The sequence below is a fragment of the Scylla paramamosain genome, chromosome 21, assembly GCF_035594125.1.
Source record: "Scylla paramamosain isolate STU-SP2022 chromosome 21, ASM3559412v1, whole genome shotgun sequence".
Taxonomy (NCBI): domain Eukaryota; kingdom Metazoa; phylum Arthropoda; class Malacostraca; order Decapoda; family Portunidae; genus Scylla; species Scylla paramamosain.
In genome coordinates, this window is record NC_087171.1 from 18,894,822 (window position 1) to 18,910,766 (window position 15,945).

General features: G+C 42.2%; 2 protein-coding genes across 7 annotated transcripts in view; one reads left to right on the plus strand and one right to left on the minus strand.

Moving 5' to 3' along the window:
* The first annotated feature begins 1,727 nt into the window (after positions 1-1,727).
* On the plus strand, positions 1,728-4,059 carry LOC135111326 (uncharacterized). The gene is made up of 3 exons (XM_064024548.1): positions 1,728-1,881; positions 2,014-2,097; positions 2,226-4,059. Exons 1-3 carry the CDS (start codon positions 1,757-1,759, stop codon positions 3,664-3,666), a joined length of 1,650 nt encoding a protein of 549 aa, XP_063880618.1. The 5' UTR covers positions 1,728-1,756; the 3' UTR covers positions 3,667-4,059.
* A 2,226-nt stretch (positions 4,060-6,285) lies between these two features.
* LOC135111163 (sialin-like) overlaps positions 6,286-15,945 on the minus strand; it is a 16,333-nt gene continuing 6,673 nt past the window's right edge. Inside the window, exons 3-16 of one of the 6 annotated variants that reach the window (XM_064024192.1) lie at positions 13,818-13,929; positions 13,446-13,504; positions 12,157-12,218; positions 11,283-11,456; positions 10,696-10,739; positions 10,512-10,589; positions 10,237-10,392; positions 9,917-10,004; positions 8,987-9,143; positions 8,270-8,519; positions 7,743-7,875; positions 7,000-7,155; positions 6,803-6,888; positions 6,286-6,660 (exon numbers count right to left, since the gene is read on the minus strand). In XM_064024192.1, the coding sequence (XP_063880262.1) occupies positions 6,478-6,660; positions 6,803-6,888; positions 7,000-7,155; positions 7,743-7,875; positions 8,270-8,519; positions 8,987-9,143; positions 9,917-10,004; positions 10,237-10,392; positions 10,512-10,589; positions 10,696-10,739; positions 11,283-11,456; positions 12,157-12,196 (1,545 nt within the window). In that variant the 5' untranslated portion in view covers positions 12,197-12,218; positions 13,446-13,504; positions 13,818-13,929 and the 3' untranslated portion in view covers positions 6,286-6,477. Of the gene's footprint in view, positions 6,661-6,802; positions 6,889-6,999; positions 7,156-7,742; positions 7,876-8,269; positions 8,520-8,986; positions 9,144-9,916; positions 10,005-10,236; positions 10,393-10,511; positions 10,590-10,695; positions 10,740-11,282; positions 11,457-12,156; positions 12,219-13,445; positions 13,768-13,817; positions 13,930-15,945 lie in introns of those variants that run through there. The other 5 variants (XM_064024194.1, XM_064024191.1, XM_064024196.1 and 2 more) reach the window with 5 other exon arrangements.

Consider the following 15,945-nt stretch of genomic DNA (forward strand, 5'->3'; position numbering starts at 1 on the left):
CGCTGCAGTGTTAAGTTTATCCGACTAAATGAAAGACGAGCGAGAAGGAGGACGGCTGTGACCACCGCAGCAACGCGCGGGTACGGAAATGAAATAAATCTGGAAAGTGTACTGTGAAACTTTTGTATTTTGGCAGGATGTGCCAACAACCAAAGCAGACATCCGTAAAATTTGTTATGTAGATTATAGACAATAGTAGCAAGATATAGATAAATGAATGAATAGATAAATAGATAAATAAATAAACAAACAGTACAATCTACATGCTCGTGCATGTCGACAGAATGTTTAAATCAGGATGTTGAAAAAAATAATTTATGTTCGTTTGTTTGTTTTGTAAGCGATAGGAATCATCATCCATAATATTAAATGTGCATTAAAAGAATCGTCAGGGTGAAGGAACTAAAGGAACATTTATGCGAGAAAATACAGTTCAGAAAGGCGTCTTACAAGGCGACACTGTTTATCTTAAACTGTTCACTACAGTAAGAAGTTTAAAAAAAAGACTGTAATTAAAACTACTTAAGAATGCACAATAATATTGTTCTAATGAAAAAAATTTGCAAGTACACAACAGCAAATGATTTTGCAATCACATAGAGGGACCTAGAACATTCAAAATTCTGAAGATAGATGTGAAGGAAGCAAAAGCGAGATTCAGCAGAGTCATATCAGAGAAAACTGAAGTAAAGAATGAAGTAATCGAAAGTCTACATGAATTTATCTAATTAGGACAAATTTTGCACAAATAAAAAAAAAAAGAATAGTATGAAGCGCAGAAGGCAGTGATCACACTCGCCAGCAGCTCAAGCACCAGCTGCAAAATGTATTGTTTCATTTTAGTTTTTCACGGAAATATATCAACTACTGAGGAAGCCGGGATGCTTCTCGTGGCCGTACTCTTGTGTCGGGGCCTTATTACAGCATCTAGAGTGGATGAAATCGTAACTCTCAGCAGAATTATCACACCTTGGGACGTGTGCGACACTGCACACTGCCTTTGCTCTCCAATTCTCCATATCTTTTTGGCCTTTACCAGTACCTAAGAATGTGCATCGATACTTCATTACAAAAAACATGCACTGAGAAAGAAATCAGATAAAATCGTAATCTAGATGAAGGCAGGCGTGTGTATAACCTGGGGACTCACCGGGAAAGCTCATGAGAGCACCATTCATTTCACAGTAATAACGCCACATTTTCTTCTGCCTTCCTACGATAAGAAAAAAAAGTAAATAAAAACGAACAAGAAGGTACTACGTGAAGCCTGGCGTGTTTTGATGGTTTGATAAGTTATTCCAATCATACAATGGGGACACGGTACAAAGTTGAGTGAATCCACGTGGATATGCTCCTGTTTCTTTCCTAAGGACACACATGTATGTACTTTTATTACAAACTCCATAAGTGTTACTGTTACTTGTACTATTGTATTATATTATATTCGCAACACGTGTGGTGCATGGAAAACATGAAACACTAGAATTGATAACTAAAAATATGACACCAATTGTAGTTAATGTGAGTAACTTTAATAACTTTAAATAAATTTTACTAAGATTAACAGTCATATTGTAAAAATGCACAACAGTGAATTACCAACAATATATATATATATATATATATATATATATACATACACACAACAGTGTGTATATACACACAACAGACCAACAGACAGACAGAGACAGAGGAATATATATCTTCTTTAGATGGTGCTTGAGTTGCGCTGAAGACGACGTTTACCGGATTACAGATGAAGCTCTCCCACAACACGGCGTCACTTGCCCTATGGAAGGTGTGGAAGAGGTTTCGTCCTTGCCAATCATGGCCAATACTTCCCATCCCATTCTTGGCGCTTGTGTTTTGGATCGGCCTCAGGTACTTGGATGCAGTATTTTACAGTAAATTTTGCTTGAAGACATTTCAAGATGGATTTGTAAAGTTTCCCATGATTTCAATTTCTCTAAGTAAGGCATTACAAAATTACTGATCATTTTCTCTTTCCGTCAGCATACATGGGATGTTAAGCACAAACACTCGGCTACCAATGTACTACCGTGCTCCGCCACTCGCCAGATTCGGCGTAGACTTCAGGTGCCTTGTTGCTTTTGGCAATGCTTGTGAATAGGGGCGCACACTGTATCTTGCCATATGCTGTCATAAAGAGTATTAAGTAGTTGAACACAGAAACAAGGCACACCATAATAGTATCTACTCAACAGAACCTCCGTCGGACCGTCGCGGGTAATCCCAAGGGCGCTGTTTCACCTGAGAGCCAACGTGGACAACAGCACGTGGGAGAAGCTGGGTGACGTGGTGGGTCGAGTGTACAACCTCCCGCCACTCTACGGCATTGAGAAACGTCCGCATCTGGTCAGTAAATGCGGCAAATATCCTGCCCTCGTCGACTTGTCCTTCAGTAACGTCTATTGGCAAGTCTTTCATTCTAGTGATGGAACGTTTTACTTGTACAGCGCATTCTTCGATAACCGCACCCTCACTCGGCCAGGACCGTCTGTACGCATCCTTGGCATGGCGGATCGAATCAAACCTGCCGTCAGGACTCACTGCCAGCTGTGGTACGAGGGCCAGGGTACCCCCGTAGTGGCCAAGGTGGTCGAGTATCGGCATCTTGTGATCGGTGCCAGTGACAACAAAAGGAAAGGCACCCTGCAGTCATACTTGCTGCAGTGCGTCATTCCTGAATCACACAGGCAACGAGTCCCGCAGTCAGTTTCACTGGTGGAAGGACGCTGCGACCGGTCCACCAACAACCTGCGAGTGGTTCACAATCCTCTACCTGAAGGAGAGAAAAGTAACTTTGCTGTTTGTGTGAAGGGCATGGATTTTGACGAGGATATAAGTTTGAGAATGGTGGAGTGGTTTGAACTACTTTTCTTGTTAGGAGCTGACAAAGTGTTCGTGTATGATTTGGGAATACACCCTAACATCTCTAAGATACTAAAACATTATGAGTCCAAGGGCAAAGTTGATGTGAGGAGTCTGACGCTTCCAGGTGAACAACCCACCGCACGCGGGCTTGTCAGGCGGTATCTTCAAGCCAAGATTTTCAGCAAGCGGCGAAATGAATTAATCCCCTATAATGACTGTTTATATAGAAATATGAACCTTTACAAGTTTATTGTACTGATCGATATTGACGAAGTCATCATGCCTAGAGCAGTCCCAAGCTGGAAGGAGCTGCTGGAACAAGTGGCGCCTCAGGTCATGTCGGGAGAGGGTCATCCATACGCCTCTTACTACGCACGCAACGTGTATTTCTTAGATTCAATGCAGGACAAGCACGGGTTGGCGATGGACATACCTCGTTTCATGCACATGTTGCAACACCTGTATCGCGCTGCCAACTACACACCACCCGAACGTTTCATCAAAGCTTTCCATGACCCTCAGCTGGTGCTCACACTGCACAACCACTTTGCTTTTTCCTGCTTGACACACAAGTGCCCCCCCTTCCGCATCCCAACAGAGGTTGCGCACCTTCAACATTACCGTGTGCAGTGCGTGTCAAAGATTAAGGATTTGTGTCCCTACTACAGGAACCACACCGTCCTGGACGGTGATATCCTCAGGTTTAAGGACCCTCTGCTGCGCGGCACCCTCCGCACTCTGCGTCACCTCGGGTTCCTGCAGAAAAAATAGGCCACCACTGGCCATTAATTCCATGAGCAACTGGATGTTTTCTGTGTGTGTGTGTGTGTGTGTGTGTGTGTGTGTGTGTGTGTGTGTGTGTGTGTGTGTGTGGGTGTGTGCGCGCGCGCGCGCGCGCGCTAACTGCATACCTCCCCTCTTCTCGCGGCCTCGCTGCACAGGACTTTCTTCTTTCTCTCCCCTATTCTATCCACCTCTCTAATGCAAGAGTTAACCATTTTTCTCATTCATTCATCCCTCTCTCTAGTAAACTGGAACTCCCTGTCTGCTTCTGTATTCCACCTTCCCATGACTTAAATAATTTCAAGAGGGAGGTTTTAAGACACTTATCCTGTAATTTTTGACTACCGCTTTCGTTCCTGTTCGGGGGCCGGCACCTCAGTGTTTCTCTCTCTCTCTCTCTCTCTCTCTCTCTCTCTCTCTCTCTCTCTCTCTCTCTCTCTCTCTCTCTCTCTCTCTCTCTCTCTCTCTCTCTCTCTCTCTCTCTCTCTCTCATATGTATATATGTATATATATATATATATATATATATATATATATATATATATATATATATATATATATATATATATATATATATATATATATATATAATATTTATTCGAATTCATGGACAACAAGTTTGAAAGACATTTGTTATCCCCATTCTATTGTAATACAAATAAATGCCACAACTTATTAGTACAGTGTCGTCTTTCTTATATATATATATATATATATATATATATATATATATATATATATATATATATATATATATATATATATATATATATATATACACACACACCACAAGCCCGGACCCTCTTACATCTGCCCTGATTCAGGTTATCTCTCACTAAGCTGCCCAGTGTGGTGCAAATTACTATGTGAATCGAGGCAATTCTCTGGTCGCAAACACTTATAGCCTTTAGGAAGCCACCCTGTCTCAACCCACAGGGAGAATATAACGTAAACTTATCGCACTTGCTAAGAAAGGACTCGTAAGTACACAGGAAAGAGAGACATACATACGACAAGATTTTGCTTATTAGCAAACTGCTCACAACAACATCCACCCACTGCTCTATAAGATATTAGGGCACACTGCTTCGAGTTTAATCAATCTTCGATTTCTCGGCAAGACAGATTCTGTCCCCCTTAACCATGACGAGTCTGGAGAAACGGAAGTTTAACATGGATTACATACAAAATATATATTTTCTGGCTAGAGAGACAGACAGTAACACACAACAGGTACCAGTTACATTTAACAACAAAGACACTAACTCCACGGCTGCGTTCAGTACCGCGACTGGCGGCCCGGGTAACCTTAGTTGCCCGAGTCGTCCAACTGAACGGTTTTGGACACCTCCCGGGATACTGTAGACAAATCATCGACATTGTCATGGAAAAGGCCACATTCTACCCAACTTTGTAGCAGTAAACATATGGCTAACGCTTAAATACTTAGTGGTTTGTATTACGGAGCACTTGCTGTCCTCGGCGAAAAGGTTCTTGGTGAAGATCCGTTACGAATAGCATTCATTACGCATCCTATTTCCTTTATTTTCATTCTTTTATATATTTAAGAACTTTACTTGCTAGTGCATGCCATTGCATATATGCAGACAGTATTGTAATCATCTGCAGTAAATGAGCGAGTATAACACCAATGTAAGTATGGTTGGGCGGCCATCATTGTTGTGACGTCATCAGAACATAGAGCGCACTGCCTCAACTGAGCGGGCGACCCGCGCCACTCGAAGAGAGCGTTCAGTTGAGAATTGGGCGACCTTGGTAACCCAAGCAGCCCAACTGAGCGCGCCACACAAGACACTAGATTTCGACAAAGGGAGAGACTGTGTCCGCTCCTAAGATGGACGCCAACACAAGCACATCACCAGTAGGGTCCACAAGGCAATTCCTCTCAAACACTGAGAGCAGCGCAAACAAAGCCTCCCGCAGGGCTCACACAATACTCAAAGGTGAGGTATACAGCTAATATCCCCCCTTGGTTACTATATAACTTACGTAACCAATAAGAATATCACACTGCTAGCTCTCTGAAGTACGTCTTTCTTTTTCTCGGGCCACCACTGACTGTGGGACGCACCGCTGGACAAAGACTAGCTGGACGGCTTGGTCACGTGGTCAAAGGGGAAGCGAGGGAAAGTAGGAGGAACGGGGAGACCTCTATCAGGTTCCCTCTTAACCTACGCCTGAGGAATAAGGAATGTAAATTTAAAAGCTTCAGTCTCGTTTCGTAAGGAATATCCCTAATCCCTTATATTTTTTTTAGGGTATTAGGGGTTGGGTAGCGCTTTTTATGAAGGTGTGAAGTTGCTGCGGTGTGTTGTGGCGTGCTGGAGACCGTCATCTCACCTCGCCCTTCCCACAACCTTTCAATGTATGGGATTATTTTCCTGTGTAATTTCTTTAACTTATTGTTATTTGTGACCTCGCCTTTCATTTCAAAAATGTCTAACATAGTATAAACATCATTATCATCATTCATGAGTGAAATCTGACATTCATATACTCATATATACGCACACGCTATCACAGGGAAATATGTGCAGCAAATAGCTTGTCTATAATGGTGAAATTGAATTAATCACAGAGTTATTACCTATAGTTTTATTAAATCCATTAATGGACTTCAACTCATTGTACACATTACATTCATATTGGAATGAAATACTCAGTTCTGTGCGACGAGATGAAGTTGCCCGCCCAGTGTTAATCCGGTACACGGAAGGCATTGTCTGCATTTTTTTTTTCCTCTAGTATTTGAGCTTAGGTTAAAGCATAATGTGTTAATTACAGATGTTGGATTTGTCTTTGCTCTTCTTCATCTTGATTTTCTTCTTTATATGGAAGAATTTGTCCAATGTAATTCCAAGGCTGAACAGTGGCAGAGGCGAAGGCGAGGTAGAAGACTTCAGTGAAGAAATAGATCGGCACGCATGTCCAAAATACCTTCTGCCACTGGGCTACCATTTGCTGTGGCGAAGGAAACAATAAAGAACACCGTTATCATCACACCTGGCGACACGGAAACATAATATTGAACAACGCACACACACTCTCACAATGACAGAGGTTGAGTTTAGGTCATAAGCAGAGGTAGGAGAATGTTAAGTACCTGTCCGTCTGTCATCACCCCGACGACAACCGGGCCGATGGAGGACACCACGCTGGCCATAGTGTTGTCCACACCAAACACCGTGGCTACAAGGATGTGACGGAGACGCTTCATTAGACCAAAGACCAACCAAGATTATGGATTTTTCATACTCACTAATGGCGCAATAATCACGAGCACTACGGCTGTTGGCTTACCGGCAAAGTTGGGTGCGATGTCTGTATGGTTAACCATAGCAGAGGAGGAGATGGCACCGTTACAAAACAGTGCTATACACATGAAGATGACCACTGCCTGCCAGTGGCAACCAATGTAGGCGACGCAAACCAACATTACTGCCGGCCCCCACATTCCTGCAAGAAATTGTAGATTTACTTCGATGCTTCTTATGCGTGAGTGTACCTTGCCCGACCTCCGACACAGACCTTGATCAGAGTTTGAATGAAAATTATTGACAGGCAAACAGTAATCTTTATATTGCGCAGAAAGTTTCACTAGTAAAAATTTAACACCATGCTGATGATAATTAGAAATCCTATTCAGTTATTTAGGTGTCTTTAAACATTAAAAATAACGTTTCGTTATTTAGATGTCTTAAGGAATGTTGGACGTTCTGCCTCCGTCTTTTTTTCTTAAATGATAAAGATAGAGATATCTTTTTTGCTGGATTTTAACCCACAGGAGCATTGAGTGACCCGCTTCTGCAGCGGAATGAGGTGTAGCACAGCGCCATACCTACATGCATGCCAACAAAGCAACACCTGGAGCCAAATCCGTCCCGGAGTTTGGTGTATTCTCATGAAGAATTGAGTAAAGGAAGTCTGAGGAACAGTCCTTCGTTTACTAACTTCAAGAGTGAAAAAAAGAAATACGCCGTATAGAGAAGAGAGCTAAGGCTTAACGTGGATGTCAAAGAACGGGAACCTCTCGGAACACTGACCAATCATGCTGGCGACTCGGCGGCAGGTGAGCACGGAGATGTAGTTGCGGGAGGTGAGGGCGTCGCCGAGGCTGCTCCACGTGATGGCGCCCAAATACCGCGTAAGGAACGGTAGCCCTGACACTACGCCGTTCTGAGGCAAAAAAAAAGAGCTTTGACTATAATTTGAGTGTGCATCAAGCACTTATTTACTTATTTATTTTGATCAGGAGGTTGAGTAATACTAAAAAAAATAGATAAATAAATAGAAAAAATAAAGATAAATGAAAATCCGTTTCCTCATTCTTAGTATATCTTAACACTGTACAGGATGGTTCATTCCGTCCTTTTCACGGGTTCTATTCCTTCAGAAGCAAAATATCGTGAAAACTGAGCTAATTTGATCATTTGAAACTTTTCCTTCACGCCATTTAAGAGAGAGATATGTTTACTGTTTTCTCTTTACATGTTTTATAACGATTATTGTCTCCTTTTGCTGATAGAGAGTGGAAAGACAGACTAGACTCGTATAAATGTTGGCCACTGACCGACTTTATGGAGAAACCGAGGATGTTCTTCATGTATGTGGGCAGCTGAGAGTAGTATATGCTGATGCCCCAGGTGTTTCCCATGCCATGCACCAGGATGGCCCACACTGGCAGGCTGCAAAACATTTGCTTCCACGGCACACGCTGTGGGCGATGGTAGTGCTGCTTCTGCCCTGCACCATCACCGCCACAGAAGAAGCCACTCTCTTGCACCGTCGTCTCGATGTGCTCCAGTTCCGCTTTGGAGATCCTGAATTTAATGGGGTATGAGGGAACGATTGAAAGCTCCTGTATAGCACGCAAGAGCCATGGCGATCACTGTGACATGATTGTGTATGTGCGCTGACTATCTTATCAAGACTTCAATTCGACATCTTTCAAAGGCTAAAACATTACACTGTGAAGAATATGAAATTTGAAGAAAGAAAAAATGGGTTCCAAAAGAATCCGAACAAAACGAAAGCAAATAGGGATCACTTAGGATGGAAAGCTGAAGCATTGCCATAAAACACTAAAAGTTATTCTAAAGGGACGAAGGAGAACCACATAGTGGTAGAACAATTAAGGTTGATTTAACTCCACCTGAAGCATAGCAATCGCTATGTCTCGATTACGAAGTCTCGAAGATTGGATCCCCGGTTGCTCATAGTTTTTGTCTTCGGCCTTTAGAACAATTCTTCATTGTTTTAGAATAAGAGAGAGCCCGTCACGGGGTACCTGGGGTGTTCCGCCGGGGAGTTGTACATGAAGGCGAACCATAAGAAGCACCACAATATGGATAGCAGCCCCGTCACGTAGAAGGCCACAGCCCAGCCCCAGGCGGCGATAATGAAGCCGCACACCACAAATGTCAACCAAGCTGACATCGCCGTGACTGACGAGGGATGAAGGAAAATGTGTTATAGTTTTGTAGACACTAAGCAAGAAGAGAGATTGGTGAAGGGCTGAAGCGGAAGTTAATACATTACTATACTTACAGACTCTCGTGTATAGCTACATTTGTTGTATCTGGCTCAGGGCTAAATAATGCTTAACAAAATTTTAATTCTTAATGCTCACTTTATGTAGACATAGGCAACTGCAAATGTTTTCTTATTTTGACAAGACTCTCATAGGCTCAGATGATTCAGATTTAGTCTGCGGTTTGTTTATAAACTAGAGTCAATGGATCTTTATTATCATAAATGTTATTCTTATGAGTAAGATGAACAGAGGACACCTGGCAACCTTAGTTTAACTTAGACAATTATAGAAACGACACAGCCGAAGAAGTGTATGACCATAAGAGAGATGGTAAAGCACAGGAAGACGAGGTTTCTTAGTGAAGGACACATGTAAGACGACGATTTATAATTACTGTAAGTAATAGCGTCTGCTCGGCTACTGGAAGCTCTCTGCTGCAAAGGAGTAGGGCTGGGTCGCTGAAGGAACCTCGCACTTGAGAATAGTGTATGAAGTTCGAACTTATGAATCCAACTTACGTTCTTACAACACCCTGACGCCTCCTGAAGCTCCCTATCCCCATGGTAGCACCCCACACATTCATCCTCACCATATAACCCGTCAGGGAACGTTGATGCACTTCGCTCAGAACTTCATCACACTTTTCAGTCACTTTTGCACTCCTTACCACTCTCCGAGACTCACCGAAGTAAACGAAGCCGATGAACCGTGGCCTCTCCAACGGCGGGATCCACAGCACGATGAGGGCATGCATAGATGGCCACGACACACCCTATAATACACCACATTATTAGCAGCTGGCACCATCGTCCACAGCAACGTGTTGTCTGTAGAGATCACTGCACATCCCAGGTTTGCATCTGCCCGCTATTTCCCATCCCTTGCGATGAGCCGCCAGACCACTGCCTACCACACTCCTCTCCTTTTCCCTCACTATGCCACTAAGCAACCGTCCACCTCCCCTCCACTTACCAAAATGCCCAAGCCCTTACAACTCTGCTTACCTGACACATGCCCTGCAGGAACCTGACGGTGATGAGAAGACCGTAGTGCGTTCTGGCAGCAATAGGTGAAAGTAAAGCTGACACGCCTCCCGCCAGTATGCAGCTGCCGAACACCCATCGTACCCCGTACACTTCAGCGGCGCGGCCCCCTACGATCTGCAACATTTTGTACAGGATATTAAAGAGAGAGAGAGAGAGAGAGAGAGAGAGAAGCAAGAACTATGTATTGGATTATGGAGCCGTAATACAAGTACTGGTACTGTAGTACTAAATACCTGGGTTATGGCGTAGCCGTAAAAGAAGCTGCCCAGCACGAAGCCCTGCACAGACTCGCTCCATTCCAGCTCGCCTTCCTGTGACAGCCATTACAAACACTTCACGTACACTTATAAAGAATAGAACATTGTGGTAATTCAGCTTTGAGGGCAGACTTCATGAAACGTGAATGTGACTCCTTACCTGGTCCATGTCCTCTATGCCCGCTGCTCCCGCCTTTCCGTCATCTGTGCAGGCGGGACACTCGATCAGAGGCAATGGGACAACTTGTGAGTGGGATGGGTTATCAGTGTTATATTCACGAGAGCCTCCTGCCACTCAGCACTTACACTTTTGTAGTTATAGCATCTATTACAAATTCATATATTATATATGTATAATATAAACTATTTAAGGATGTTTTGTTAAGATGAAAATCATGAAATTAACAAAGTAAGAACCATTATATCTTGTATTTGCACGACAGCTGACTTTATTCATTTGTTATTTATGTCTTTAGTATTAAATCATCAAAAGCGGCAACAACACAAACACCGAGGAACATCAGTGCAGAAACAGCAATGACAGCGGTGACAGTGACAAGACCAACACACGTACATACTTGAGGTAAAGCCACTTGTTTCGTACGATGTTTTGCACACCACGTCGCATCACAGCAATAATTTACATGACTGCTTATTTTCACTCGATCTTTCTCTCCCATCTTCTGTCTCCACTCATCTCGTTTCGTAAAAAAAATAAAAAATGATAATAATAATAAAGCAACTGACCGAGTGAGCCGTTGGTTGGCAGGTAAGAGAGGCAGGGCGCTCGGTGGCCTTCAAGAGAAGTATTTCTCCTCACCATGGCCACTATGATGACGGACAGGTTCACCCGCACCATGTACAGGTTGATGAATCCCAGCAGACACATCAACGCCAGCACCAGCCTCGCCGGCACGCATCCTGAAACAAGAGGCATACGTGTAATAGTCGCGATGCCAAGTCATGTCGTACCTCGTACATTTTGTTCCGTCTAAAAACTATATTATACGAGCCATTTGTTGCAACTGTTTTAATCTCATTTATCTGTATCATGAAATTGTTTTTGTACGTCTTCCACGTACCACTACTTAAACGCTTGCCTAGACAATGCAAATGAATATATAGAAATATTAAAATTACAATGTTACCGATTGGTGGAAACGAGTTATTACTAATGTCTGTAGTAAAACACCATTTTGTATGACGACTGCGCACTGATCAACATGGTCACACATACACACACACACACACACACACACACACACACACACACACACACACACACACACACACACACACACACACACACACACACACACACACACACACACACACACACACACACACATATATAAATAAATAAATAAAATAAAATACAAAGATAAATAAAATAAATAAATAAATAAATAAAATGAAATATTCATGAATTGAAGAGACACCACAGGATGAGCATTGGTCATTGTGTGTGTGTGTGTGTGTGTGTGTGTGTGTGTGTGTGTGTGTGTGTGTGTGTGTGTGTGTGTGTGTGTGTGTGTGTGTGTGTGTGTGTGTGTGTGCGCGCGCGCGCGCGCACGAGGTGAAGCCGGAGAGCAGTGGCAGGAGGTAATGAAGCATTACTTACCCATCGTGGTGATGAGCAGCGAGTTCAGTCTGTCCCCCATGCTGGCGTCAACTGTCGTAAACCTGTAGGAGGAAAAGTACTATATACTGTACAGTTGGCTACACGAACTGTTGTCACACTGCACAGTGACTTTCGCTCAGCGTCCTATGTCATGTTTACCCTTTCGCTATGACTTTTTTTTTATCAAGATGCGACTATTGCTTTGATTATTACTAAACATGAACCATGCTCATTATGAAATATAAACTTATATATTTAGCTGTCCTGCTGCTTGCCATGTTGATGTTAATGGTTAGTTAATTAATCTGTTTGTCTCAAGGGAAATTGGAATCAACAGCAACAATATTTTAATGTATTTTTGCCCTTGGATCTTTTCCCTTTATATATATATATATATATATATATATATATATATATATATATATATATATATATATATATATATATATATATATATATATATATATATATATATATATATATATATATATATATATATATATATATATATATATATATATATATACGTTATTTTACTTAAAATGGAGTGCTATGATGTGTCTCCGTTGTTACGAAGTTTTCCTGCATACTAGAATTGTTTATTCTGTTCTATGAATATCATACAATTTATTAACGGAATTTACATATTCTAATGTCGCAAGAAATGTTCTGAATATAAATAAATTTGGAATCCTTTTGCTGCTGATGCAATTCAGAATGCTGGGAAGTGACATTCAGTTTAACTGCCCAAAACTGTGTACATTAGTAGAGTCAAGAAGCCGACCCCTGAGGCATCCCCCGGCCGGTGGGTGTGCAGCAGCGGTAGTAGTAACGAGGTGTCTGGCGACAAGGACTATCTGTCTGATATTTCCTGCTGCTATAAACTTTACACCCCCTCGCTCTCTTTGACCGTATGCCATTGAAAACCCACACACTTTCAAACTAGTCTTTCCCCATAAGCAGTCAGATTTTTTTTTTTTTTTTCTAAATCCATGATGAACGCGCCAGAACATATATTTACCTTTTACCAAATACTTTTCACAAGCAAACTTCTGGTCTACGTCACCTCTCCTTCACTAGCTTTGTACTACTAAGGATAGCATATTCGTATCTATCACCTTTACCATTATACAAAGAATCACCACTGCCTCTCGCAGAGTCACGCAGCATCATACAGCACAGTGCTTATTAAAGACATTATTTTCCGATTTGATCATAGGTTAATAGTTGTATCTCACATACACACACACATACACACACATTTTAAATATCGTTTTTTTTTTACTTACCAGCGAAGGGTGATATAGCTCTACCTCGTGTGGGGACGTCCGTGCTGTGGCAATGTCGTCTGTTAAATGTAATCATCTCACTTATTATGGCGACCCGCATGGGCACAGCTGCATGTCAAAGATGGCAGCACGTTATCACAGAATATTTGTGCAGAAGGAACAGCTGTATTCAAAGGAGAAAGACTAGGTAGGAAAAAAAATAGGAGAGTATTTCATAGCTGAATACAAGGGAATTTAAAACCACAGTTAGATCCTTATATCTAGAACAACCAGCCATAGAATAGTGTTCAGTAATTGCAAAATAGATTATCGAGGAAAACAAATCTTGATAACAACTGTATTCCGAAGACAGCGCCAGAGGGATGTACAAACCCGACACTGGTTGTTCTGTCTGTGGCCCGTGTTCTGAAACGCTCTGCTCTCTCATCACCACTATTTTCAAAGGCCATAGATACGATTAGCTGGGTTCTCAAGAATGGTTCTCCTGTTGATAATGTAGAAATCTTATTAGTCTGTCACTAGAACCATAAAAACAACATGCTTGAAAACCTATGTAACTTATGTAACTTCAACTTTCTCAGGAAGTCGAGATGCGGGCAGAAGTGTTCGGAATATGGTCAGGGACATTAAGGCTAACTAAATATCTGACTTTCATTGAAACTGTCAGTCTTATCTAACAGAGATGTTGCGGCGCCCTTCTTTTTTAAACCAGTCAATCAAACAACAAACGAACACACACACACACACACACACACACACACACACACACACACACACACACACACACACACGGGACTGTATGAAGGTTCGCGTTTGGTGTTGTGTCACACACCATGGCCTCTGATAACAGATGCGGTATGCGCTACTTATTACGTGAGACGGAACCTTTTGATTCTTTTCATTTTCTTCTCTTTCTTTATAATGTGTTTTAACGAGCTCCTAAACAAACTGCATCTTCTACCAGTCACCTGTGTAATTGCTAATTGTTGAATACCGAACACTTGCATCATGATCAGTGGGTGGCGAGTGAATAACAGCCTTGGTCTTACTCCAGTGTTTATTAACCGGCTGAAATCTGAACAGTCTGGATCAAGTACAAAGTAAATTCACTTCACATGTATTTATTCATATTCTTGATCTCCCAAAGTCTGTGAGAGTGCGTGTGGTGAGCGAATACATTAACGAGACGCCCCTTAAGTGTTCTCATAGCGACCAGTGTTGTTTGTTTGTATACCCCATGAGGCTTGACCTTAACATTTTCTTTATGAGGATGGCTGCGTATCTCTCTCTCTCTCTCTCTCTCTCTCTCTCTCTCTCTCTCTCTCTCGTACATGTCATATCTGAACATATCAACAAACAAGGGATGTGTCATTTCCATTCCAAAATAATTACCAAAACGAAAAATCGCAAGTTATTTTACCCTCAACACTACTTATTTCATGACAACTAACACACACACACACACACACACACACACACACACACACACACACACACAACTGCAGGGTCTATTTGAACATGTGGTGCTGTGAATCGTACACATCGCGATAAGTCTGACAATTTCATCAAGTGTTGGGAAAACATTTTCGTACTGAGTTTCCTGAAGACATGACTGGCGGAGCTGAGCCTGTTAGAATGAGATGCTTTGCGTTAGTAATAAAAAAAACGCCATGAATTCACTTTAAAAGAAAAACTTCTCTCTTTTCTCACCTCCTCTTCTCGCAGTGGGAAGTCACTTGTCGCCGTGCCTGGGCTTGAAAAGTGGTCGGCGGTGCTATCTACTTACATCCTTCGCCTTTCATTGGAGGGTTCGGTTCCCGTCGGCTCCATGGACCGAGCGCTCTCCCTTCGTCGCTGGTGGACGGAGACTGCCAGTGATGTTGCCTTCCTTTCCTTCCCCTTTCTTTGGTTTCCTTTTCTCATTCTATTCCTCCATGGCGCTATATGACAGCGATGTTGTTTCACCTTCCTCTCTCTCTCTCTCTCTCTCTCTCTCTCTCTCTCTCTCTCTCTCTCTCTCTCTCTCTCTCTCTCTCTCTCTCTCTCTCTCTCTATTTTAATCAATCTAGTCTTCCTCCTCCTCCTCCTCCTCCTCCTTTTTCATCATTATCATACCATTACTCACCTCGTTTCTTTGGAGAGTTTGAAACAGAGGAGCGATAAGAGAGTAACATTAGATAGAGATTTAGTTTTAATGGACTAAATTGGACGAACTTAGAAGACGACTGTGACTAAAATGCCCCGGGAAAACAGGTTGTTGAGACTGACGGTGAACAACTTGATGATGTAATGCGATATCAAACATATGTGCAAGAGAAATGTTTTTTTTTTCTTTTCTTTTTTTCTTTTCTAGAGAAAGATAATCTGAGGAATTTTCAATTACGTACAGAGAAAAAAGAAGGAAGAAGAATTATTCAGTGTGGGATGTGAAAGAAAATGAAGAGATGAAGCATAGTCGAGTGTGAAGGAAAGACTCTCTCTCTCTCTCTCTCTCTCTCTC

Coding starts and splice junctions, on each gene's coding strand:
- LOC135111326 (XM_064024548.1), top strand. CDS start 1,757: ATGAAGCTCTCCCACAACACGGCGTCACTTGCCCTATGGAAGGTGTGG. Junction 1,882..2,013: donor GTGTTTTGGATCGGCCTCAG/GTACTTGGATGC, acceptor TCTTTCCGTCAG/CATACATGGGATGTTAAGCA. Junction 2,098..2,225: donor AGATTCGGCGTAGACTTCAG/GTGCCTTGTTGC, acceptor TCTACTCAACAG/AACCTCCGTCGGACCGTCGC.